General features: G+C 38.7%; 4 protein-coding genes across 9 annotated transcripts in view; 1 reads left to right on the top strand and 3 right to left on the bottom strand.

Moving 5' to 3' along the window:
• prpf4 (pre-mRNA splicing tri-snRNP complex factor PRPF4) overlaps positions 1-5,623 on the bottom strand; it is a 10,751-nt gene extending 5,128 nt beyond the window's left edge. Inside the window, exons 1-10 of one of the 3 annotated variants that reach the window (XM_076988340.1) lie at positions 5,442-5,623; positions 4,835-5,055; positions 4,495-4,681; positions 4,284-4,371; positions 4,092-4,171; positions 2,640-2,733; positions 2,436-2,530; positions 2,293-2,351; positions 2,028-2,151; positions 1,825-1,914 (exon numbers count right to left, since the gene is read on the bottom strand). In XM_076988340.1, coding sequence (XP_076844455.1) covers positions 1,825-1,914; positions 2,028-2,151; positions 2,293-2,351; positions 2,436-2,530; positions 2,640-2,733; positions 4,092-4,171; positions 4,284-4,371; positions 4,495-4,681; positions 4,835-4,997 — 980 coding nt within the window. In that variant the 5' untranslated portion in view covers positions 4,998-5,055; positions 5,442-5,623. Of the gene's footprint in view, positions 1-1,824; positions 1,915-2,027; positions 2,152-2,292; positions 2,352-2,435; positions 2,531-2,639; positions 2,734-4,091; positions 4,172-4,283; positions 4,372-4,494; positions 4,682-4,834; positions 5,056-5,388; positions 5,412-5,441 lie in introns of those variants that run through there. The other 2 variants (XM_076988339.1, XM_076988341.1) reach the window with 2 other exon arrangements.
• A 338-nt stretch (positions 5,624-5,961) lies between these two features.
• On the top strand, positions 5,962-8,957 carry cdc26 (cell division cycle 26 homolog). 4 transcript variants are annotated; one of them, XM_076988346.1, is made up of 4 exons: positions 5,962-5,997; positions 6,974-7,031; positions 7,318-7,425; positions 7,864-8,957. In XM_076988346.1, exons 3-4 carry the CDS (start codon positions 7,345-7,347, stop codon positions 8,044-8,046), a joined length of 264 nt encoding a protein of 87 aa, XP_076844461.1. In that variant the 5' UTR covers positions 5,962-5,997; positions 6,974-7,031; positions 7,318-7,344; the 3' UTR covers positions 8,047-8,957. The 4 variants fall into 4 exon arrangements, with proteins under 4 accessions (XP_076844461.1, XP_076844460.1, XP_076844459.1 ...); XM_076988345.1 differs by lacking the exon at positions 5,962-5,997 and adding an exon at positions 6,029-6,426; XM_076988344.1 differs by lacking the exon at positions 5,962-5,997 and adding an exon at positions 6,490-6,846.
• A 921-nt stretch (positions 8,958-9,878) lies between these two features.
• slc31a1 (solute carrier family 31 member 1) lies at positions 9,879-17,104 on the bottom strand. Its single transcript, XM_076988342.1, has 5 exons — positions 16,945-17,104; positions 11,114-11,231; positions 10,849-10,921; positions 10,349-10,517; positions 9,879-10,228 (listed from the first exon to the last, which is right to left on the bottom strand). The coding sequence occupies exons 2-5, from the start codon at positions 11,225-11,227 to the stop codon at positions 10,027-10,029; spliced, it is 558 nt and encodes a 185-aa protein (XP_076844457.1). The 5' UTR covers positions 11,228-11,231; positions 16,945-17,104; the 3' UTR covers positions 9,879-10,026.
• Positions 17,105-18,126: 1,022 nt separating this feature from the next.
• atp6v1g1 (ATPase H+ transporting V1 subunit G1) lies at positions 18,127-23,659 on the bottom strand. Its single transcript, XM_076988296.1, has 3 exons — positions 23,502-23,659; positions 22,496-22,596; positions 18,127-18,956 (listed from the first exon to the last, which is right to left on the bottom strand). Exons 1-3 carry the CDS (start codon positions 23,581-23,583, stop codon positions 18,783-18,785), a joined length of 357 nt encoding a protein of 118 aa, XP_076844411.1. The 5' UTR covers positions 23,584-23,659; the 3' UTR covers positions 18,127-18,782.
• Positions 23,660-26,082: the final 2,423 nt, after the last annotated feature.

Below are 26,082 nucleotides of genomic sequence, written 5' to 3'. Positions count from 1 at the left end.
AAGTGACATATCATTCCTAATCTAATCAATATGATATTGGTCCACCCTTTGCAGCTAGAATGGCTTCAGTGATGTTGGACGAGAAGGCCTGGCTTTCAGTCTCCACTCTAATACATTCCAATCTAATACACCTTTCGGGTTGAGGTCAGGACTTTGTGCAGGCCAGTCAAGTTCATCCACACCAGACTCTCGATCCATGTCTTTATGGACATTGCTTTGTCATGTTGGACGAGGAAGGGGCAAGCTTCAAATTGTCCCCACAAAAACTATGGAAAAAAAAAAGTTTGAAAACTTTTTTGCTAATTTGCATAATATGCAAAACCTACTTTTGCCTACTACTCCTTAGCAGCTATATCTCAGCAATGCTTTGACCAATTTTCATGAAACTTGATAAGCTGATATGGCACATAACTTTGAAGTCACAGGTCAAATTGTCCACGATTGTCCAATAGGGGGCGCTATAACATGGGAAACCTGTTTCTCAACAACCATTAGACACATCAAGACAAAACTTTACATGCATCATCAGGGGCTCATTAGTGGTGATGTCATCACTCAAACAACATGGCCGCCATGAGCCAATTAATTGGTTTTGGCCATTTCACAGACTTAATATTGGCCAATCGACATGAAATCTGACAAGTGCATATCTCAGAACTCTCAGGACATATCTGCAGTTTTGAAACATTTGGCAACTAGATGGCGCTACTTGTTAAAATCATGAATAACTCCTCCAAATGTTCGCTTAGGAACATGCAACTTGATTCAGTGCAATACGCATGACAACTTTGCTATTCAAAAATGCATAGTTACGTTCATCAATTGTTATATCATGTTAAATAAACGTTTAATATTCACGTGGGTCCATTCTCCCATTATATCATTGTGTCCATGACCTTTATTGCTATAACTCAAACAATGTAAGTGATCAACTCCCAGATTGAAAGCCTTTTATAGACTGAGGCCCTTGTTTGATTGAAATTAGCCTATGGGGGGCGCTACAGTGCCCAAAAACCTAAGAGATCATAAAAACTCATGCTGCAATCATGTTATAAAGAATACAGACAAGTAATGGGTCTTATATGATTCAGATCAATGAGGTCTATAAAATTGCATTTACATCTCATAACAAAACATGCACTGCCTGACCAGAAATGAACCTTTTAAATAACTAAAATGTCCTATTTCATTACTGTAATATCAGTATGGTAGTACTTGGGCACTCTCTACTGGCCAAATACTGGAATTGACTGAAAAGTAGTTCTTCCTTAAAAGACCACACAAACAAAGCTAATCTCAGCATGTGATCAAGTTCTTTGATCTAAATCAATTTGCCAATACACAATATTTTGATCCATTTGGGCCTTTAGTGCCTCAGTTGAATCTTTTTTTGCACATTGATTTTATAATATGCATTTTTTCCACTCAAACGGCTTCTTTTCACTTTTAGGTCCTTTTATGGCCTTCTTGCCTATTGAGGACAAAATGCCTATTCGTGTGTGGTCAGCGCTTGCGGCTATATTTATATATTATTTTACACAAATAAATAAAACTCCTGCCACCAATAAAGCATTTCAGTTTGACTTCTCGTCTTGCCATTTCTACCACTCTACATTTCAGTTCCTCTCAAGTTTTCTTCCTCTTTTATGCTTAGTGAGTTCTTCCTTGCTAATGCTGCCTTTTGTTTGGTTCACTATTCCTTGGACCCAGACATCTGCTTTGTGATGATAGTAAAAAGTGATATAATTTTGTTTTGACTGATCTCGAACTGACTTCAGCCTGGTAGGCCTTTTAATACATTCTGTAGAGCCCTTTTTTACTCACCAGGTGGTTCCCAGAAAGCGGCCAGAAGGATGCCATGCAACCCGAGCCACCCTCACAGAGTGACCCTCAATATCTGCTACAGGCTCGTCACTGCAGTGAAGGGAGTTAGTTACAATAATTGTATTCAATTCACAGACCAAATGAAAGGCTCAACTATAAACATAAACACCAATGTATACAAACATGTATACAAACAAACAAACCTATCTAAACTCCACAGTTTAACAGATCCATCTGCAGCACAGGACGCCATGTTGACATCTGTCTCATCAAGAGTAAGAGTCGCTTGAGGATGGAAGCTAATGGCTCCAACATTAGTATTGTGACCTACAAGACAGGATAATAAAATTATACTTCCCAGTATACACTTTTACAAATTTTTGATTATTGGCATTATAATTAATAAACATGTCAAAATAAATAAATAAATTTAATACATCTAAAAAAGAATTTAAGAAGTCTATATACCCCTTAACATCCGGACAAGGCTACAATCTGGGACATTCCAGAGTTTGCACAGCCCACTCCTGAAGTAGGCAAAAGTGAAATGGTTAAACATACATATAGATTCCAAGGTGGAAAGCAACAGAAGAAGAAAAAGATAAACACACCAAGAAGCAGTCACCAGGAGTTTGGAGTTAGGGCTGAACTGGCAGTAGGATATTGGACGATCATCTCCAATCTGACTGCAGAAGTTATTCAAGTTCTGACAAGTAATGCAAAAATCATCTTACGTTACTACAGTACTAATCTACAGTAGAGATCAAATACTGTACAAGTGCTGCTTCTACATCAGTACAATAATATTAGGTCACCCTGAGAGTCTTGTGAAGCTCTTGTTGCCGTATTGTGCGTGTCGATTCCGGAATCTCTTTTTGAGCACGTGCAGCATCTAACCTGTTCATGGCTCTGACAGTACAACAAAAATGGGATCCATTTTAGTATTAAAACAAGAATGCACACAGTGGTTCCCAAAGTGGGGGGAGCGCCCCCTAGGTGGGGTGCGGAGCTATTGCAGGGGGGGCGTGGAGCTTGGAAGTAAAGCCTGGTTTATACTTTCGCGAGTGACTGTAGCGCGTGACTCCGCCCACCTCGCACGACCCTGCGCGAACGGTGGAAGCGTTTATACTTTCGCAAGCTTCACTGCAGTGTTCTCCGAAACTATATGTGGCGATAGGTGGCAGTGGAGAATAAAAAACCCCTGCAAAACCGGTGAAAGAACATTTTTACCTGACGCTACACCAGGCATCAAAATAAATATATAAATATATATATATATATATATATATATATATATATATATATATATATATATATACACACACACACACTATATATATATATACACATAGATCTATATAGATAGAAATATACATCTATATAAATCTATGAACCTGCGCGAATGGTGGAGGCGTTTATACTAGCCGCGTCACATTCTTTGTAGTTTTGTCCGAAACGATATGTGGTAGTATAAAGAAACACCCCTCAAAAACAGGGGAAGAAACATTTACCTCATGAATTTTAATGTTGCTTTGTGTTTCAGGTTTGAAAAGTGCTGGAATTTAGGCTACAGTACTTGAAAATGCTTGAAATTGTAACTACTTCGTTTCACAACATATATCTGTCTGACTGAACAGTTCTCTTGTATTACGTTAACAAATACGAGCCTCTTGTAATTCCAGGACGAAACATGAGAGAACGTGAAGACGTTAAGATTGGGCGTTTTGACAATAAACAACCATTAAACAATGTGATAAAAAGCGAATTATTTCAAATCATTTCGAGTATATGTATAAATATTTAACTTAATTAAGTTTAACGTTCTGGGAAATATTGAAATGGACCTTGAAAGTGACGTACAAGTGCTTTAATTCCACCTTGTAAAGGTGTATGAACCCTGCAAACATGACTTTGTTCATTGCGCTGAAGCGTGGCGTGCGCGCGAAGTTACAAATTTCGAGAGGTGCACGACCTCGCGAATCGACAACGCGCGAGGCCTCGCGCACGTGTAGAGCCTCCGCGATTACGTTATTTTCGCCGCGCGGACCCTCGCGACGCGTCAAGTATAAACCAGGCTTAAAACATGTGCACGTGTCAATATGGGGGTGTGTGTGTGTGGGGGCCAAAAATATTCTTATCTACTAAAGGGGGGCACGGCAGAAAAAGTTTGGGAACCACTGGTATAAAGCTTTCTTGGTAAACATGTGTTAGTTCTGGTTTTGAAGTAACTGATTTACAAACAGACTTCACTCTTGCACTATGCTTACCTGGGCAATGAATATTTTGCCAGCCAGAGACGTGCTTCCTTTAGAGACTCAGGGCCCTCGTGGTACCATGTCTGCTGAGACTGAAAGACACAATAACAGGTTTCCTTAATAAAACTGGATACTGATATTCCATTAAAATATATATAGCTCATAATACAATTTCACTGATGGAGAAGAAAACTGCTTCCATACATCATCTTGGGAACGCTTTGCTTTGTCTTCATCCTTCTTTGATCTTTTCAAGGCATCAGGTCCTACTACTGACAAGATATTCCTCAATCTATAAAATACAATATTAACTGATTAGTTTTAAAAACTAATTTTTTAACAAAAAAAAGTTCAACAAGTTGGTAAAATGCACTTTTTGATGCTTACACAACAGACTAGGGTATATCGTACTCACCTTTCTCGTCTTTCAGCAGGCCCTTCACTGAATAATGTGATTGGCTCTCCCAGGGCACGCAGGCAGCCTTTGACTTCAGCATCGTCAGTAGAGACTGTAATTTGTCTAGCTCTTTTTCTGCGCTCAAATTCAGCCAGCACTTCAGCCTGACGCTCACTTACACGCTCCTCTATCTCTAGGCACTCACCTTGAAACGTACAAAGAAATAAGGATATATAATCATATTACACGGTTCAGGAAAACAAGCTAATCCATCAGCAATTGGGCATTCCACGCAAAACAATAATTTCCTTACTTATTCAATTACTTCATCAGTACATAGTACTAGTAACGTTCTTACCACTAGATATATTAATGTTGCCAGCCTCAATTCCTGCCTTAATAGCATCTTTCACAAAGGGGGTGGCTCCCTCGCGCCCAAGACGCTCTTTCTCCTTTTCTTCAATACTTCCATAGAAGATCCGACTCTTTTTCACCATTGGCGCTTCTTCTTCATCCGACATGTTAAAACAGTTTCTCTACGAAGTCAGCACAACCTTGAAGTAACAGAGATCACGATGTCTGGAACGTTCATATAGTTACACATAAGACTTTTGGGACTAATTAAACAGGATGGCAAAAAATAATGATCGAGAAGACCAAATACAGCACAAGACACACAGATATCAAACAGATATGTTATAACAGATATCAAACAGATATGTTATAACAGATATCAAACAGATATGTGATAACAGATATCAAACAGATATGTGATAACAGATATCAAACAGATATGTTATTACAGATATCAAACAGATATGTTATTACAGATATCAAACAGATATGTTATTACAGATATCAAACAGATATGTGGCTCTCTAACGAGCTGAAGGAACAAGCTAACTAACTCGCCTAAACACTTAGCGTGTTAGCCACATGACCATTAGTTGAATGTCCTACCACACCTCATCCAGCTCCACTCACTACTCGGAACAGATGACCTTTAATAAATTGACAGTGCTGACAAACTAGCAGTTCAGTTAAATAGCATTCATAAAATAATCATTCGTAGCTAGCTTATGTGTAATTCTTCACGCCGAAGTTCTCCCGGGTTTACGGCGCACCGGAAATAGTCATACATTACGAAGGGGGAAATTGTGTTGCAGTGCCACCTAGCGTTGACTAGCGTTGACTACAGCCCGTCCAGAGTTGCCAGGTTCGCGGTTTTCACGCCAAATTGGGCTTGTTTGGGGTCGCGGGGTGCGGTTTTTTGGGCTACTTTTGAGTTGGGCCACCGCGGGAGTTACAAGTCAACACTAAGAATCGATGGCGATATAATACTTAATTTGTTTCCATTTTAACACTGCTTCCCCGGTCGACAATTTACACACACACACACACCCCCCCAACTTTGGCCTTTGGGCTAGTTTTGGCTTCTGAAGGGCGGATTTTACACTGACTTTGGGCTGGATATTTTTGTAGGACCTGGCAACACTGAGCCCATCACACCCCATTAGTGCTGTAAGACTATCTGGACATATAATAATAACGTGACAAATCATAGGCAGTTGTGAGCACCGTTGCGACGTTACAGATTGAGCCAAACTGGGAATGTTTTAATTAACTGAGCTTTCTTCAACCACATGTTCTCTATCATGACTCTCGTGTTATGTCGGTGAAATGGTGGGGCGAGTATAAAGTCTCGACGGGGGGTGTAGATGTGTAAATTGTTAGCGGGGGGATGTAATTAATTATATCGCGATCGATCGATCGCCAGTGGTTGGCGAACTAGTAACTCATTGAATCATATATGTGGATCAGAGATAAATAAACTAGATTTTTTTCAGCGCGAGATATCGGAAGTGTGTCGTGTGAAGACGGTCAAATGTGTGAGATTTGTCAACCCTGCATGTTCAAATGTCCTCCAGTTTCCAGTCCATCACCACCACGGTGTGTCATGTACGGGACCTTAGTTTGTCCTGAAATGGCTTTGCTTTTATACGTTTATTTAGATATCAAACCACAAAGCGCAGCACAGTTAGAGCCTGTAGTTCATTTCTTGTCATGCGAGGCTGACGTGAATCATCTTGTATCCATATTTTAGTCCATCGTCAGTGATTCAGACAAGACAACCGTTAGTTGGATATCTTGAAGTGGCAGACCACTTCTAACAGTCAAAACCCTTGCAAAGTTTTGTGCTGTACTTAAGATACTTTACAGTGGCATTGATTTAGTCAGTTAACCTATTTAGAGTACACAGTATATTCCAACATTATTATTTATTTTTTAAAGACCACTTCCGGTGGTGACACAAACGTAGCCAGCCTCCAGGTTTCATATAGCTAGCTCGCGTGTGCGTCGAAGCTACAAGTAAAATATATTTTCACAAATTAGATCATTTCTTCTGTGCTAAATATTTAAATATTCTTAAAACAGTAATGTTTAGACAGTCGAATTTCGTTGTAAATTAATAATTTCAGAATCATTTTATCTCCAGACTGGTCTACATTGCTATGCCAGCAGGCTAAGGCTGATTGTGCTGTAACATCTCCCAGGTGGGTGTCTAGGCCAACTAACTGGCGACGTTACACTTAAATACAACAGCTTTACTAATGCTGAAACCGTTTAAATCATTATGGTTATCACACACATGCAGTGTTTGTCTTCTTTCTGTTGACTGGCGTTTTATTGGCTGAACATTGTGTAACTTGCTAGCTAGCGACGTTGACTTGTAAGTTTCAGATTGCACATGTAACTAGCAAGCTAATATAGCTAAATGTAGATCTAGCTATCTTAAACCCTGAGATGTGTTGCGGAATTGTGTCTTCCTTTGTATTTCAGTTAATAGCTAGTTCAATAATTTAAAAGATGCTTCGCCGAAAGCCAACGCGACTGGAACTGAAGCTGGACGATACGGAAGAGTTCGAGTGTGTTAAGAAAGAACTTGAGGTAGGTTAGAGGGACACTGTGTTGCCTCACTGGCCAAGTACCCATTTAATCTGGTATTAGTCAAGGCCTGTCATATTACAGTCAATGTCCAGAATATTGTATATGTGGAACCATGTATATATGATTACAGTAAACCAGTTACTCACTGGAACCGCACCTTTCTCTATATATTCATGCATTTTTTTTAAAACCGCATTTACAAACTTGCAAGTAAATTGATTACTGTGAACTGACTTCGACCTCGTTTGAACGTCATCAAGGCCTTAGTCTTGACAACTTGGCAAAGCATCAAGAAATGTTAAGTTTCACAGTGTGAAAGATTTTAGGGAAATGGTGGTCCAACCTTGTCCAACCAGTGACCTCTGGTCACTGTGATAAAAATGTTTTAAACTACATTGTTCTTGTATTTGAAGTATTTCTTTATACTGCTTTTTACAGAGTCGAAAGAAACAGAGAGATGAAATGGATGTAGTTGGTGTTCCAACATCGAGTGAAATAGGTGGTGCTTCAGGTGGTGGTGAAGGCAAGACCAGAGAGCAAATGATCCATGAACGAATTGGATACAAGCCTCACCCAAAGCCAAATACATTGCCATCTTTATTTGGAAATCTTCAGTTCTGAGCACCAAATGGACATTATGAAAATTACTGTGATTTGTGTTGTTTTGAGTAAGCGGGCACTAAGAATTATTTTGCTGTTGGCTAAACTGAAGATGGAAGCGTGTTCTGCCCCTCCATGTTGTAATGATTTGTTAGGCATACTGGTCTCCGTGCATATTTTTATACTGTGTTCAGTTGTTGGAGATAAAAGATAATCTAAATAAGCTTTCCTTTACAAAATTCTTAATTTATAACAGGGCGCACTATATAAGGTTTTAATTCAACCTCATCCATATTATCAGGCTATAGTAGTTATCTGTCCAGGTTACCATGCAAAGATATCAAGGTAATTGAAAGTCATATCAGTTATCAGTTGCACTTTAATTACATTTCTGTATTATTTTCTTAGTAGAGTATAACACTGGATATGTTAAACTAAACAAATCTTAAAATTATTACAATGCTACATGAAACCAAATTCCTACAGGTTATGAATAGCCTCTCAGCACTTTCATTGCTTAGGTATATAGACAATGATAGTATATGCATGATCATTCTTTCCTAAAACTGAATTATATCCATGTTCAGTCTGTTGGCTTTAAAAGTGTTATCAGTATTACATAAAGAAATTACAGAAACCAATTCACAAATTCTATTGTGAGCTAACAAAGCTTCATCTTGAGAAATGACAAAAAAATTGGTATACGCAGAACAGTTAATCAATGAGCATCATTTGATGAACAAATTTCTTGTCCAAGTTCTTGCTGCCTATAAAATCTGTTTTTGACTATATGCCTTTTTGTGACCGACAAGGCAACCTGGCAGCTAGTTGGGTACTTGCATTGTTGTCAGTTTCAGCATGAAAAAGGCACAAATAATTAAAGTAAGTTTGAAATTAGGAGCTGCCAGTTTTTACAGCAATTAATGCACCTGGAGGGGCAGCAAAAATTATTTGCAAAATCACAATCTAGTCCTATTAATAAAAGCAAAGGTGTGACACTAAAATGGGTATCAACCAAAAATTGCCAAAATAATGTTTTGTGATGTTTATAGAACTAGAATGTTACAAATTATAAAAAGGAATATTGACACACATCAGATATATAGAACATTTCAGCATTTTTTTGTATTTACTTAAATACTCCACATGGAGCAAATTACAGCTTCAGTTCTAAACTGAGTGCTAAAGCCTAGCAGATGAAATTCTCTAGCACATGTGTATATATGTGAACAGTATATGGTCATAAGTAGGTGTGAAAGCCCAACTTAGCAGTACTGTTCAGACAGAACACTGCCATCATTGGTTGCCTTTATTACATTTTCTGTCTGCAACTGTGATCTCAACTCAGAAGGGTTCGCAACCACACCACAGGCTCATCATACCTCATTCATTTATAATTACCCCATAATTAATCCTCACTCAGCACATCCCTAAGGAGCAGTCATTATTTACTAGTAGTGTAAATAGTACTATTACCCTTTCATCATGTTTTCTAACTATAAGGCAAAAGGTTTAGTAAAGCTCTTTCACACATTTCCAAAGCACCCTCACCATCCCTAATGATATGATTAAGGATTTACTGACTGTGAATAGTATATTCAGATTACGACCTTTCCCTAAGTGCGTCTAAGAGGTAGACTAAGGCTGTGCAGACACTACTCACGTTTCCCACAAAGGAATGGTGTAGAAATGTAACAAGATATAGAATGATGACCAAAGGAAACAAAATGGTGATGAGATATACTTAAGGGAGGCTATGAGATTTTGAATAAAATTATTTAAAGTAGATTCAAAGCAGAAAAGCACTTTAAAATAACAATTCCCATTGACTGAAGGAGCCCATCAGCACACTTGGAGATAATAAATTATATAATCTAAACACAGACAGTTTTTGTTCCAATTTCTGTGCAAGGTGTGTAAGGTTTTTCATTATTTTAAATATTTTAAATCGTGTGCAAGCAGATGTCTGAGGGAAGAGAGAGAATGTGGTCAATAAGAGGCTTAATGACAATGTTCTGTAATGTCCACCACAACTGCCTTCTTCCAGCTGAACAAGAAGTATCCCACGCCAGCGCCTGCTGCCACAGCGATACAGAGGTAGCCATTGTAGGTCATGAACACCAGCATGAGGAAGTAGCTGACCACCACTTGGATGATGTGCAGTATTGTCTGGAACATGTGTGCCAGGCTCAGCATCCTCTGACTGAGAAAATGAAAGTTAAAACCTAATAGAAAAACCTTGAATAATATGCAATTTCTCTCACACAAACACAAAAACCCTGCCATTGTCTTGCTGAGTACTGAGACCACTTTCTCAACTTACCCTACTGTTTTATGGGTCTCCATGAGTACAGTTCCATCAGCTCCAGGCACTGGCATTGAGTTGTACCGCACATTGACTTGGTTCCGCCTTAGTAGGACCTCTCGACCAATCTTTAGTCCTTCGTAGAACGCAGCTAACAAGAACACCCCAATGCAGGCACCAACCATCTCTAAATGAGGAATCGGAATAGAAGTTCTTGAAAATCCACTTAAGTGTTGTTGGGAGAAACAACCTCAGGCTATCCAATCAGATGCTTTAATTACTTGGTTTCTGTATTTTAATTGATATCACAGGTAAAGACCTTGCTCCCTTACTAAACCATATCACTCTAACCAGCCTGATAGTGTAAAATAAACATGTCAGAATGATCCAACCTAAGTGATGAATCAGCTGAAAAGGTAAAAAAATTAAAGTGCACTTGCCTGTGTACCTTAACAAACTGATTTAAAGACATCACACATCATGCACAGTCTGGACCTGTCATCATAATTTTGTCTTACCTCCAGGTGTGTTGATAACAAGCCCAGCAAACAGCAGCTCTACATTTTTGCATCCAAAATAAAAGGTCATTTGCTGCAAGGACAAACAAATGCATCAAAATATAACATACAATATTAAGAAAAAAACGAATCAACATGTCAACATTGGTCTTCTCTCAGCAGACCAGTACATCTCCAGAGATACATGTTTGTATATTTTCCTGTAGCTTGTGTAACTATAACAATGCATGATGTGTCACTGTTTTTTTTTTTTTTTTTTACTGACCATCATGTTTCCATGGCCTCCAGAACCTGATCCATGATCCATATTGTGGTGTGCATGAGCGTCTGTGACTGTTGTGGCAAGTGCGGTGGCATGGTTATGATCTGCATGTGACATCTTCCTGCACATGAAAAGACAGAAGAAGATCATTATATATATCAGGGGTGGCCAACCCGTCAGAGACCAAGAGCGGGGGGGGGGTGTAATGGACCAAAAATAAGTATTATATCGATCGCCAGTAGTTGGCGAATTAGTAACTCGTGTGAGCGTGTGAAGACAGTCAAATGCGTGTTTTAAAAGTATTAGTGGCTCGCTACGTTTGTAAACAAACCGCGCACCACGAAGATGTATCAGTGTGTCGCCCTCAGAGCTGATGAGGTAACCGGGCCACGACACACACCGTTAGTGCAGGTGAGAGCGGACCGGCTGGGGAGCCGCATGAAACCAGGCAAAGAGCCGCATGCGGCCCGTGAGCCGCAGGTTGGCCACTCCTGATATATATATAATCGACCAATCACTATATAAAAGTATATAAGAATATAAATAAACACACACACTATGTCCTTCTTTAATAAATGAGCCATGGTGGTCATAATGCTGACATTTTTTATTTGCTAATACACCAAATACATACACCTGAGCTTATAACTGTGGTGATACAATATCTCCGCTCATAGGAATTATATTGTATACATGTTTGAGGTACCAACACCTCTTCAAAGACATTTCCAATCAAAGTGATATAGAGTGAGAGAGATAGTATGAGAGGGAGAGACAAATAGCAGCCATTTGTGCAGTACAGAACCATAAATTCTGATTTTATCCTCAGGCTACACACTCAGAGACCATAGTCCTTCCAATGTAATTATGTGGCCATATAAAAAGATTAGAGTCCTATCTATAGGAATAGGACACACTTTGCTAAAGGTCTGATATAGCCTGGAGAACAAACTGCACATTTGAAAAGATCAACCCAGACAGCAATGAAAAGTTAAATCTAAACCAGATTCAGTCCTACATTAACTTCATGTACCAGTGTTCTTAGATATTAGTGCATATTTGTAGCAGATCAAAGGAAACAAATGAAACAAAACCGTTTTTTGTAATAGTTTATCCATTGCAACTTTCTTAGTTCTTAAATGAGACTTTATGGAAAAGTTACATTTTAAATAGGAACATATAGTGTAAAACAAAACAAAAGATAATATGAATATTTCAGTATCACTGCAAAAAACAACATTAAAAGCTTAAAAAAAATCCCTACAAAATAAAAAATTGTATAAATTTCTAAAGAATGGTTAACAGACAACAGTCTCGCAGTTCTAAATGGTTGGAATGACTGCTTGTGGAATAAGTATTTACCTTACACAAACAAGGCATAGATAACACAGATTGTGTTTTTAACTAAACATTCAACTCACCCAGATGCTTCTGCCAGCTCTTCCGATTCTGAAAAGGAAGCTGATTCTTCCAGGAAAATGGCACTGTCTCGGGTGTGTTCAAATGTAGACTGAATGTGGTGTAGTTGATCAAACCAAGTTGATGTAGCATGACTGGCCTTTTCATGTGACCCCCCCCCCCCCCAATTTCCTACAGCAGATATTTGACCAATCACTGGTCTTTGTCTATCCCCACTTCACAACAAGTCACAATGTTCAAGTCTCTTCCTCTTTATTGCCATGTTTCTCCACATGAAGAAGTGAATTGTATCCAAATCCAGATCATTGTAATAACCAAGCCATTAATGTACCTTTATATTTGTTGCTTCTGTACTCATTTTCCTTTGGGAGTTTTTCAAAATAAAGTCTGGATTTTCAAGTGCTGGACTGACAGACAAATAATGGGGTCACTTCCTTAAATCCAGAGATTTTATAGCAATGCTGAACTGTAAAACTAACAGTTTTACGTTGTGTTTTAACAGCCAGTCTACTGCATACTGAGTAAGAGATCATTTGCTTAACAGAATCTAACAGAATCATCTCTAAACCCCTAAATCTGGTCAAACATTACAAAGTTTTTCACTGAAGGAAACACAAAAGACAGGAAAGACATTGATTCCGTCTCATACATTTCATGTAAGATTACTTGGCCTACAGAGGCCATATACTAATGACAAAGCTTTTCATGACAGTGCCATTATGCTCTTGCAACAGTTGTTTTATGATATTCAGGACCTTTGTGCTCATCAGTGATAAAATGGTGTTTCAGAGAGAGACGTACAAGTTGTCTCAGTAGTTTCCTTCAAGCATCACAGTAATGAGTTTACTACAACTTGAAGAGTGTGTTCAGCTACTGCCCTGCCATCCAACAATCACTGAGGGAACCCGGTCCTGGTCTGAAAAGTTTCTGCTGGAGTATCACGATAAACTGGAAATCTTTCAATGTTAAACATCCATTAGAGAGTGGAAATCAGTCAGCTGCACTGTCCCTTAAATTTCTTCAATTCTATGAAAAGTATTTTTTGCTTCATGACAAGCAGGCTATTTGAATATAACATACAAGATGAGGTTCAAATAGCAACTTTTAAAATAAAAGGAGTAAAAACTCAGATTTGCATCTCAAATTTCAAACCTTAAACAATTCCAACACTGACAATTGGTTTTGTATTGATAATTGATTTTGTATTTAACCCATGTACAAAATTAGATAAAATAGTAGTTTTTGTCTCAGTTTCAGAGACCTGAAAAATAATTTGCATACAATGGGTTTTGAACATACTGAATAAATGACAACGCAGGCAATGCAACACAACACAAAAAACTCCAACTTTCAATTTTTAATTCTTGCATGCAGACTAAAGTTTCCCAAAAGCATCAAGTCAGGTTTTTACAGAAATGTTGATGCCAGGTGATCTGTTGCTTTCTAGCTAGCTTGCTTGCTTAAACTTAGCTAGCTTAGACTTGCTTAGTGTTTTGTGTGTGCGCCTGCCTCTCGTTTGGTCTTTAAGCCCATGTCCTCTACCAGAAGCATGGGATCTTAATATTTTAAACCAGGAAAGAGCTGGAAAAGATGGAAGGTGAAGGCAACAGTGGTTCCTGTGGTAACTTGGGGAGGAGGTGGGAATCTAAGATACTATTCAGGATCCTCAAGCTTACAGGCAACTGATATACGACCCACGTTTGAAGGAAAAAGGATCCCAGAGGAGGGAGTTTATTACACACACACACGCACTAGGCCTATTGTTCACAGATAGAGGAATTTTCTGTAAATAAACTAGCTAATCTAGATACCTTTGAACTCTCCAACACAGGCATGTCCAACATTTTATGTTGGGGACCAGAAGGATCAAAAATTGTAGTCACAAAGCGCTGAGCTATGTAATAAGACAAAGAAATAACGTGCCTGCTTGATTATTATCAATTACCCTTAATCTCCGAGTGAGTAATTATGTACCTATGACAGTGCAGTGTTAACTAAGATTTTACTCAGTCTGAGAAATGTTATTCGGTCCAAAATTTTTCATCTACTCCCCACTCCCAATTCTCACTCAAGTGAACCGAACAGAGTAGGGGAGGGTTGGGCTGGTTTGTGAACGAAATTCTGTGTAAACTCCAGTAAAACAAAATCCCGGACATTTTTTAAGTCTCAAAAAGAGGACGTGTCCGGGTAGCACGTCTGGTCACCCTACGTGTTGAACTACCTCGCAAGCCCTTGTAACAATTTCTGGCATTTGGTTACCATGACAAAACTGGTTTTGTTGAGCTGACAGGCTAGCTGTGTCCAGCACCAGGGCATGGTTTGAAAGAGTGATGTTATACATCTGATGTTAACCATTCCATCTGAACTCAGTGGGGGAAATATTCAGTTTCCCAATGTGCCTGATATAATCTGCATCGTCTATTTTTTTTTGTATTAGTTTGTTTCTTTTGAGTCGCCATGATTACCCAAAAGCTCCGGTGTAACGTAATTAATGTGTTGAGTGTGGGAGGACAGGTGTAACGTAATGAATGTGTTGAGTGTGGGAGGACAGGTGTAACGTAATGAATGTGTTGAGTGTGGGAGGACAGGTGTAACGTAATTAATGTGTTGAGTGTGGGAGGACAGGTGTAACGTAATTAATGTGTTGAGTGTGGGAGGACAGGTGTAACGTAATGAATGTGTTGAGTGTGGGAGGACAGGTGTAACGTAATGAATGTGTTGAGTGTGGGAGGACAGGTGTAACGTAATTAATGTGTTGAGTGTGGGAGGACAGGTGTAACGTAATTAATGTGTTGAGTGTGGGAGGACAGGTGTAACGTAATTAATGTGTTGAGTGTGGGAGGACAGGTGTAACGTAATTAATGTGTTGAGTGTGGGAGGACAGGTGTAACGTAATTAATGTGTTGAGTGTGGGAGGACAGGTGTAACGTAATGAATGTGTTGAGTGTGGGAGGACAGGTGTAACGTAATTAATGTGTTGAGTGTGGGAGGACAGGTAACGTAATGAATGTGTTGAGTGTGGGAGGACAGGTGTAACGTAATTAATGTGTTGAGTGTGGGAGGACAGGTGTAACGTAATTAATGTGTTGAGTGTGGGAGGACAGGTGTAACGTAATTAATGTGTTGAGTGTGGGAGGACAGGTGTCGTGAAGCGTTGTAGATCGATATGATTGAAACTAGGGGTCCATCAGGAATCTTGCCAATGTTTATGTAAATGTGCCATATTTGTCAATTGTGATTTTTTTTCACCACATTCGAAATTTGTCCTCCACTTTTACCCATCTGTGCAGTTACAACACACACACACACACACACACACACACACACACACACACACACACACACACACACACACACACTAGTGTGCGCAGTGGGCAGCCCTAGCCCGGTGCCCGGGGAGCAGTTGGGGTTAGGTGCCTTGATCAGGGGCACCTCAGTCATGGCCTCAGGTCTGGGAATCGAACCCACGACCCTCCAGTCACAAGACCAGTTCCCTACCACAGAACCTTGACTGCTTATGTAATTTCTAAAATACCTCGCGGGCCATTTCAAAAAAGGTAACGGGACGCAAACATATGTGCGGTCAACGAAACATCGAGTAACATTTATAAACATTAAGAAAAACAACCCTCAATTATGCTTGACTATTAATTGAGTTGACCAGCTAAGCTGATAACTAGCTAGCAGGTATAAGTAAAGTCAGTACAGCTTTCTTTGTATAGCACTAGAACAAGTCTCAAAGTGCTTTACAACAGCCTGACAAAATATACAATGCAATTTAAGGGCCTTTTAAAATACCGTTTGGAGGACAGATAATTACCTGTTGTTTGAAGACCTTAGAGTTTTCACATGATGAAGAGGACATGGGAGATCACGAATGTATGCTGGAGCCTTGTTATGATAGATATGAGAACTGAGCACTAAAACGTTTATTTCTGTAGCTTTCAAGTGCTCAATGTATAGAGGCCAGCATTGGTATAATGTGATCTCCGCGCCTTGTCCCAGTGCAGTGTTTTGAACAAGCTGCATATGAGCCAACATACCTCACAAAAATAACGCAGTTGTGAGCTAAATAGTAGCCAAGTGTTACTTCAATGTGTCAGTTAAATGTGCTGTTATTTCTCTAGCTAACCTAGCCAGGTAACTAAACTGTTTAACCAGGCACTCAAATACAGACGAATTTGTAGTTAGATAACTAGGGTCAACTATTTTCCTAAACCGTCAAACTATAGCACACGTATTACGATAACAGCATAAAACATCACGCTTTACAGGCATATTTATTTAGTTACCCTAAATGGGCAGGTAGCCTAATATCAGAGTACAGAGGTCAAACAACGGAAGCGCAGCATGGAAAACACATTTTGCTTAGAAAATAAACAAATATAGATATGATCAGATGGGCATCCACTTACCGCACGTCGCCCTCCAAACTTATTGTCGATGCCTGTGAGATGTTTTAAACGTTAATCATGAAATGTCAAAGAACCGGTACCTTTACCCCGAAACACTGTCGCGCAAAATGATCAGAAAATGTCAGGTAACGTGGCGTAAAAGAAGTCAGCTACAAAACGTTGTAGGACTTTTAATTTGTTTCAATAAATGTCCTTTCCTTGTCTCGAGGGCAAGTTGCATGAACATCGTCCCCAATTCACACTTTACACCCACATCTTCCCATTATCCATCTGTATTTTAATGCTAGGTGTAATTTTCCTAACGGCGTAATTAGTTGAAGGGAACACTCGATTTATGAAATGCGCAAATGGCATCTCTTTAAAAGTATATCCAATCTCTTGCACAATTGTTTGACATAACATGTAGTTTCAGCAGAACGTAAAATGAAGGTGGGAATGCATATTATCCACTTAGTTTAGTTTTTCAACACTGTTTCCATGGGTAATATATTATCCTATATATTATATAATATTAAGATGTATGATACATATAACTACAAAACTGGTGATGACTCTTATTTTGCAAAGAATATATTTAAAACAAGCTTATGTCTTACTTCTCTTGCACGCGTTTGAAGTGGCGTGACGCAATTCGCTCAAATCTTTTCAACTCTTACCCGATTCCATGGTAGTTGCGTGGATACGTCAGTTTTATGGATATTCGTGTTTTATTCATGTCAAATTGCACCCTAAATCATGTGATGTCGTAAAATACAGAGAATTACTTTTGAAAAAACTGATTTAGCTAAACATTTTAGTCCCATTGCTTTTTTCGACAAACCTTTAGGTCCTAAGTAATATTTGTAATAAATAAAATCACTTGAATGGGAAGTGCAACCAGTGACGGTATCATTTCATGTTTTTGGACATGGGTATAGAGCTAAGATAAACTGTAGATCATATTTATCTCCAATAGGTGTCATGTAGACTATTTTAGAAGAAACTTAATTGGCGATTTACACAGAAGGTAAATCTGTATCTGTAACGTTTTATTGGACAGCTACATCATATATTAACAGCTACTTCTCTGCGTTAATGATGTTTAGCTTAATTTCATTATATTAGTCTTAGATAGGCGATACCTTATTGTAATACCAAGGCAACACTGAACAGTTGAAAAAATTAAGGGGAAGAAAAAAAAAATCATCATACACAACCATTTATTACTACTCATTGTATTTCACAGCTGGTTCAAACAGAGAAACAATAGCTTCACATCTGATCTAGAATCAATGAATTGATATTTGACAGAAAGATATGAGTATTACATTTGAGACAAATGTCCCACAGGGAAAACAACCTGCTGTCTAGTTCTATACAATGATCAAATAATACTAACATTTTGGTTGTTTATAAATAAACAGCACAATACAGTTAGCAGCACAGACACATACTTATACAACAGACAACGCTAATAAGTAACAAAGATTGCAGAGACAAAGCCTTGCATTGAACCAATAAAGAAAACCACCATCTAAGTAACCAATAGGTTTAACTTGCAACTCAGCAGGTTGAAATGCTAAAACCTTCCAGGTGCCTGTAACTGGAGAGATTCAAACACGACTATTAAAAAAAAGTTCTTTCTACTATTATTGGTTTTGATCAGAGGAAATGCAAGATCATGAATGTTTTCTAAAATAACATGCAAAGGAAGAGGAGATCCTCAATCAAAGTGTGGTCTGGATTTAGTTCTAATACATGTATAGTTCTATTAATGGGCCTGAAACATTTTTAGAATTGTACAATGCCAGTTCCTCATGTTTAAGCAGTTGTGATGAAAATGGTCGATAGGGGAGGGTTTATCCAGCAACACGATAATTGACATGGATCTCTGGTTTGATGTCACAAACCATCTTCAGCAGGTTGTTCAGAACAGCTTCCCGGTGTTGCTGGTAACTATGCTGGATGCGGCTCATCTTGTCCAGGGTTTCTTTGTCTACCTCTACAGCAGAGTTACCATGAGAACCGAGGGCCTAACAAAAGACAAAAGTAGGCAGCTCATGAGAACGCACTAACATTTAGCAGACACGCTTTTCCAGACTTACAAAAAGGCTTCATCATCTCAGAGAATGACTTATAGCCAGTACAAATAATTTACAGTCTGATATACCATTGAAAATTAGCATAACGCATGCAATACCCATCAATAAGCACTGGTACATGTAAAATGTATTAAATGAACAGAACACAACTTTTGTTATTGTAATATCAGAGATGTAAATTAAAATTTTAACCTATTTTAAAAAGTAATAGGCTTGAGCTCTTGCCTGTGACTGAATAACCTGTAGCACTCCATAGCTTCTCACAGTAATCTGATGTATTAAAGCATGGACTGGTCATAAGCTCGTCTGCTTAAGGAACATTGGTTCCCTTTTGAGTCTTGGTCCTCCCAAAGCACCTTTATTCTGCCCAGGGCCACTGTAGCCCGTGCCCTGCACATTGTGGATCTGGACCCAAACATCTGTAAAGCTTCTTTGTAATAATGTATGCTTCAATACACTACATTGCCAAAACACACACACACACACACAAAACACTAGAGGTGTCTTCAACTAAGGATTTTCATAGTCGAATCTGATTCATCAGATTTTCCCTTTAGTCGACTAATAGTCGAATCAGGGTGTTTTTTTCCTAGAGCGCCTTAAACAGCATCCCGTTCTCATTCAGTACTTTTTTCCACTTCAAAGGAAAAACCTAAAAGACTCAGATAAATGAATTAAATGAATAAACATGGTAGGTTGGCTTTATTCAGCTTTTATTTATTTACTTTTGTTAATGAAACGTTAGAGAACATTAACAAAAAAAGTCACTGACAGTGCACATATCGGACTGTCAGACAGGCACTTTGCCGAGACGCACCGCAACGAGATGACCGAAACGACTGAACTGTTTTTTTTTTTTCGTGTTCAGCTCCGCTCATTTGGATTGTGCAACTGCAGGGTGTGATTTATTAATGTGTAGTAAGGAAGAAGCCTATTGTTAATGCGCACACATCATATACAATTATTTATTAACAGAAATTAGGATGATTTTATTTGACATGACATTTGACATAAAGAAAACAGACATTTCATGTAACATCTAATGCTTAGCAGCATCCTTGGGCACCGCCATGCAGTTAGAATGGTAAATTTGACTATGACGTTCATAGTCCACTAGGGGTCCTCCAATCGAATAGTTGAATCAGTGACTATTGCAGGTCACCCCTACACTACACACTATATTGCCAAAAGTATTTACTCGCCCATCCAAATTATTCAATCACTTCCATGGCCACAGTTGTATAAAATTAAGCACCTAGGCATGCAGACTGTTTTTACAAACATTTGTGAACAAATGGGTCACTCTCAGAAGTTCAGTGAATTCCAGCGTGGAACTGTGATAGGATGACACCTGTGAAACAAATCCAGTCGTGAAATTTCCTCACTCCTAAATATTCGAGAGTCAACTGTCAGCAGTACTATAAGAAAATGGAAGTGTTTGGGAACGACAGTAACACAGCCACGAAGTGGTAGGCCACGTAAACTGACAGAGCGGGGTCAGTGGATGCTGAAGTACATAGTGCGAAGATGTCACCAACTTTCTGCAGTCAATTACTACAGACATCCAAACTTCATGTGGCCTTCAGATTAACTCTAGAACGGTGTACAGAGAGCTTCATGGAATGGGTTTCCATGGTCGAGCAGCTCCACTCAAGCCATACATCACCAAGTGCAATACAAAGTGTCGGATGCAGTGGTGTAAAGCACACTGCCACTGGACTCTAGAGCAGTGGAGGTGTGTTCTCTGGAGTGACGAATCACGTTTCTTCATCTGGCAATCTGATGGATGTTTGGTTTGGGGTTTGGTGGTTGCCAGGAGAATTGTACTTGTCTGAATGCACTGTGCCAAGTGTAAAGTTTGGTGGAAGGGGGAATATGGTGTGGGGTTGTTTTTCAGGAGCTGGGTTTGGCCCCTTAGTTCCAGTGAAAGGAACTCTGAATGCTTCAGCATACCAAGACATTTTGGACAATTCCATGCTCCCAACTTTGTAGAAACAGTTTGGAGCTGGCCCCGTCCTCTTCCAACATGACAGAGAGTTGGCACCAAATTGATGAAGAATACTGTCTATCACTCATCAAGTCCATGCGCCTCAGAGACTTCAAGATGTTATAAAAGCCAAAGGTGGTGCAACTAAATACTAGTGATGTATTTTAAATGTTCTTTTGTTTATAAGATTTTCATGATTCCATATTTTTTCCCTGTGCTTACTCAATAAAAATAACATTTACTTTGTTTTCACAATGTTTTTTTTTTCTTTTGTGTTTCTGAAAGCCAACAAGTTGCACATTGGAATGACCTTATTATTGTATCATGTTTTTGATCCGAGTTTGTTCTACAGAATAAAATGTCTGAATGAGTACTCATCCCAGACTGGTGATTCCATACTTTTTTGCCAGGGGTTGTACATTGAAATACCCAGAATTTCATAATAAATTAACTTGGGCTTCCCCGTGTCTGCATAAATGAGCATGCATCTCTCCATGTGTGTGTGTGAGAGATAGATAGATTATATATATATATATATATCTCTCACACACACATATAGATGCATGCTCCTCATTTATGCAAATTCTGGGTATTTCATAAAGATTAACGATAAAAGAATATCTCCTTTGGTGATTAGAGTGAATTTGGGTTTAAGATAAACCTTTTCATAAGAAATATGCATTTACTGACATGGTCCCTAAAAGAGAAGGCAAGGCATAACTTAAAACATATACTGTGGAGTTTGCCGGTGTTCCACTGTATTCTATGATCAAAGAATTCAGATGAACTTGTTGCCATAGTGCAAGCTAAACGCAATCAATAGCTTCTTAAGCAGCTTTTTAAATGTGCACATTTCCATGAAGGGTTTTTAAATGTGCACATTTCCATGAAGGGGCCAAACTGTTAATAAATGAACTACATCCACATATAAAAAAATGAAGCTCTAACCAAAACAAAACCCAGAAAGAGTTCATACACTACTACTGTTCTTTTTATATGTTTGGGTTTATAATATAAATTGTATTTGATTTTTCACAGTAATCAAAGAAGCACTACATTACTGTGAACTTCAATCAGTTGATACACCTTTGATGCTCTAAGCACGTAAGAAGTTGTGAGTTATACATACTCGTCATGAACAGAGATTTAATAATAACTCATTGAGATGATAACTGGATGGAATCTAAATTAATAATTAAAATGAAAAAAAAAACAAAACAAATTGATATTCCTCTTTTAAAGCTCCCATAACCCCTATGTCGCTAGCACCACCAACAATCCTTTTTACAATGTAATAAAGCAGATCTTGCATTAAAACCTTAATCATTAATAAGAAAAGAGAAACCCTGACAGTATTAATACAAATTAGAAACAATTGAATATGTTTGTCTAAGAACATTAGTTTAAAAAGCCTAAATAAATGCTAAAATATCTAAATAAAACTACTAAAGCAGTTTGTTCCCAAACACAAATGACCACTTACTGCAGCCTCCTTGGTCTTAAACTCCTTTTCCCTTTGTAGACGGTACTGCTCAATCTCTGCCTGAGCTTCCTCCTTGGCTTGCTTCAGACGTCTGTTCTTCCCTGTCAAACAAGTAAACATTCATTTGTGATATGATGTTTAAAGTATATGGAAATTGTCTCAATCTAGAACTTACCTTTTTTTTTTACTTCTAAAATCTTTTTCAGAGTATTTTCTTTAACTACATGTAGGAAGTGTGACAGCAAAAGCAGAATCTGGTCAAAAGGAACTGAGTAATTGTACCCTACTATGAGTCAATAGCATTGTAATATTTGGCTCGAGAATAATCCAAGAACTTTAATTTAATAATTTCAAATCATTATCAATTAATCAAATATCAGCATCAATGACTTTCTTCTTCAATGAGATGAAAATAAAATTAGGACACACTACTGCACTTAGTAGTTCTTAACTGTAGGTCATGGCTTAGGTGAAACATTCCACCGTGAATCAATATTAAAATTTTCGGTCTCTTCCGCAACTTGCGATTCTTTTAAAACGCAGATTTATTTGTATATTAATGGTTTATGTAGTATGAACCCAAATTGAAGTCCAACTATCTCTCAAAGCCAGGCCCTATGCACATATATACATACACAAACATTGCAACAGTGATCTAAATGAAATTATTATCTGAGCTAATTTAGACGGATTTATTTATAAGTACATAGCTTTACGATGCCATTTTGGAACATATTACAATTGATGATGATGCTAGTTAGCAATATAACCGAGAACACGAATAGTTTCGAGAACATCACGCTGTTTGCTTTTTTTGACAGTCAAAACGGCGGTTAAATAACACCGCAATCGCTATTGACCCTGATAATAGTTTTAGACAGCAGGCCTGGTCTGACGACCTGATCCCACCTACAGCTCCTCCTGACGGGGACGAGCTAGTTGTCCAGCTTGATAATCGATTCATTCGACTCCAACCTATAATATTCGTTTTAAAAAATCCACTTACGTTTACGGGCTTCCGCAACTTTTTCCGCGGCTCGTTTTTCAGCTTGTAGCAACTGCTGAATACCCTGAGACTGGCTTGCCATGATTGTAAAGATGTGCTCTGTGGATAAACACAATTATGGAGGCGAAGGTCGACTGAGCGAACTGCAGTTACGTAGTCAGCTGACTGTGCGTCACGTGACTGGAGGTCGCGCAAAACCACGTGACCTAGCGAGAACGTCACTGAACATTGGGAGAAATAAATTATCTTTTATTAAAAGCGTTCGTTGTGTCAGCTCACGTTGACTAAAAGTTACATTAGTGATGGGAAGATGAAACCTCAAGTAGTGTATCGACACACTACACCAGGGGTACTCAACTGGCGGACCGCGGTCCGGATCCAGACCCGAACGCAGTCCTGTCCGGACCCAATCTCATTCCTGATTAACTGGATACGGACCAAAACAAAACCGTAACATTTATTTCAGGGCTATTGAAAAAACACTCCGTCACGAGTGTACGTTTGCCACCCCGCTCAACAACTTACGTTCGCGCCCCCCGTCACGAGTGTACGAGGGTCAGCGCGGCGAAAATAACGTAATCGCTGAGGCTCCGCGTGCGCGCGAGTGCCTCGCGCGCTGTCGGTTCGCGAGGTCGTGCACCTCTCGAATTTTGTAACTTCGCGCCGCGCTTCAGCGCAATGAACAAAGTCACGTTTTCAGGGTTCATACACCTTTATAAGGTGGAGTTCAAGCACTTGTACGTCACTTTCAAGGTCCATTTCAATATTTCCCAGCATGTTAAACATAATTAAGTTAAATATTTATACATATACTCGAAATAATTCGCTTTTTATCACATTATTTAATGGTTGTTTATTTTAAAAACGCCCAATCTTCACGTCTTCACGTTCTCATGTTTCGTCCTGGAATTACAAGAGGCTCGTATTTGTTAACCTAATACAAGAGAACTATTCAGTCAGACATATTTGTTGTGAAACCAAGTAGTTACAATCAGGGGCGGACTGGGACAAAAAATCGGCCCTGGCATTTTTGGACCAGACCGGCCCACTCACACTCGATAACGCTTTTCACACTTTTCAGTTTTTTGAATGTGTATACCAACAGTTTACACTCTTTAAAACCATGTACCCTAAGCCATGCCATGAGTTTACAGGAATTAGTGAGAGTGAAATTAAATAATTTTTAAATCATTAAATACTTTCAAAAAGTTTTGTTTATTAACAGTATGAAAATGCATATTGAACCACTCCATCACAGTAATGAATGCAGCATTCATCCAACTGGGTGTGCCTATGTGTTTCAGGGAGGAAGACAAGAGAAAGAAAGAATAGAGATGAAAAATAAAGGATCAGATGCTAACTCTTCCAAGAGTAGTACTCAATAAATTGTGAACTTACCCAGTCAAAAGAATGAATGTATGTTTTTTTTTATCTCAACATAAGGAATTAATTATTGTTGTTTTATCAGAAAAACAGACACACAGCTGCATTGGCATAATACTGGCAAAAAAAATTGTCATTGTAAAAAATAAGATTTTCTTTAATTAGAGCCTACATTTTCTTTAGCCAGCTAGGATAAATGCCCCCAAACACGAAAAAGTAGCTAAACCTAGGCTTACAAGTTAAACAATCAATGGCCTAATAACAAAATCAGAAAACTGCCCAGTAACTCAGTTTAATTGAATGGTGGCTTTAAAAATACACCTAGAAATACTGGATTTATGAAGATTTGTGAAGAGGCACACAGCAGCATTGGCATATGGCACGGGCAATAAACAAAATTACCATTTTAAAAAGTGTAATTTCCTTTAATTTCTGTACATTGTCCCTAAACACCTCCATAAAAGCTACCAAACATTTCCCCTTCCTACCAAGCATAGCCTTAGCCTAGCCTACTACTCACCCCACAAATATTAATAGTATAATAATGAAAATAGAATGCTGCCTGCTGAGTGACTTAGTACTGTTTTTGTTGGTGAATGGAGGTTTTAAAAGTGTTCTCACATTTAAGACTATTTAGTTCAGAATGGAAGACATAAAAGTACTAAAATAGGCTTATTTTCTCATACAGTCAGTGTACACAAAGTCTTATAATAGAGGTAAGGACGTTATTCACTTATTTTACCTTTTGCATTTACAATACAAACTAACGCGGCCATAGAACATTAGCCAAAATGATTTTATTGATGTTTTATCAATTTATCAGATTTGGCAAAGGGTTTGGTTGCTTAACCCTACTCATTTTATAGCTGCTCTGAAAGGAGTCAGGCTTACCGCACGTTCAGTACATGTTTCTGTCCACTGGCCACCGCCACCACTGTCATCAGCCACGGGAGCTGATGAAGGCCCTGCTGTGGCAAACATTTGAGTAATTTTTATACATTTGGCAGCGTTTACTTGAAGTTCAAGCTTCTTTTTTGTCGTAGTTTCTCTGCACCTCCTTTGCGCTTTTTCTCCATCTCAGATACTCACATACGTTATGTTAATCAACGTTAGATTGCACTACGCACCGGCGCATGGAGGAGGGGGTGTTTGATGATATGATTGGTGCAGCTCTGTGTCAGTAAAGAAAATAACCAAT

Source organism: Brachyhypopomus gauderio, unplaced genomic scaffold (assembly GCF_052324685.1).
Source record: "Brachyhypopomus gauderio isolate BG-103 unplaced genomic scaffold, BGAUD_0.2 sc61, whole genome shotgun sequence".
Taxonomy (NCBI): domain Eukaryota; kingdom Metazoa; phylum Chordata; class Actinopteri; order Gymnotiformes; family Hypopomidae; genus Brachyhypopomus; species Brachyhypopomus gauderio.
This window is presented reverse-complemented; position numbering and strand designations above follow the sequence as displayed.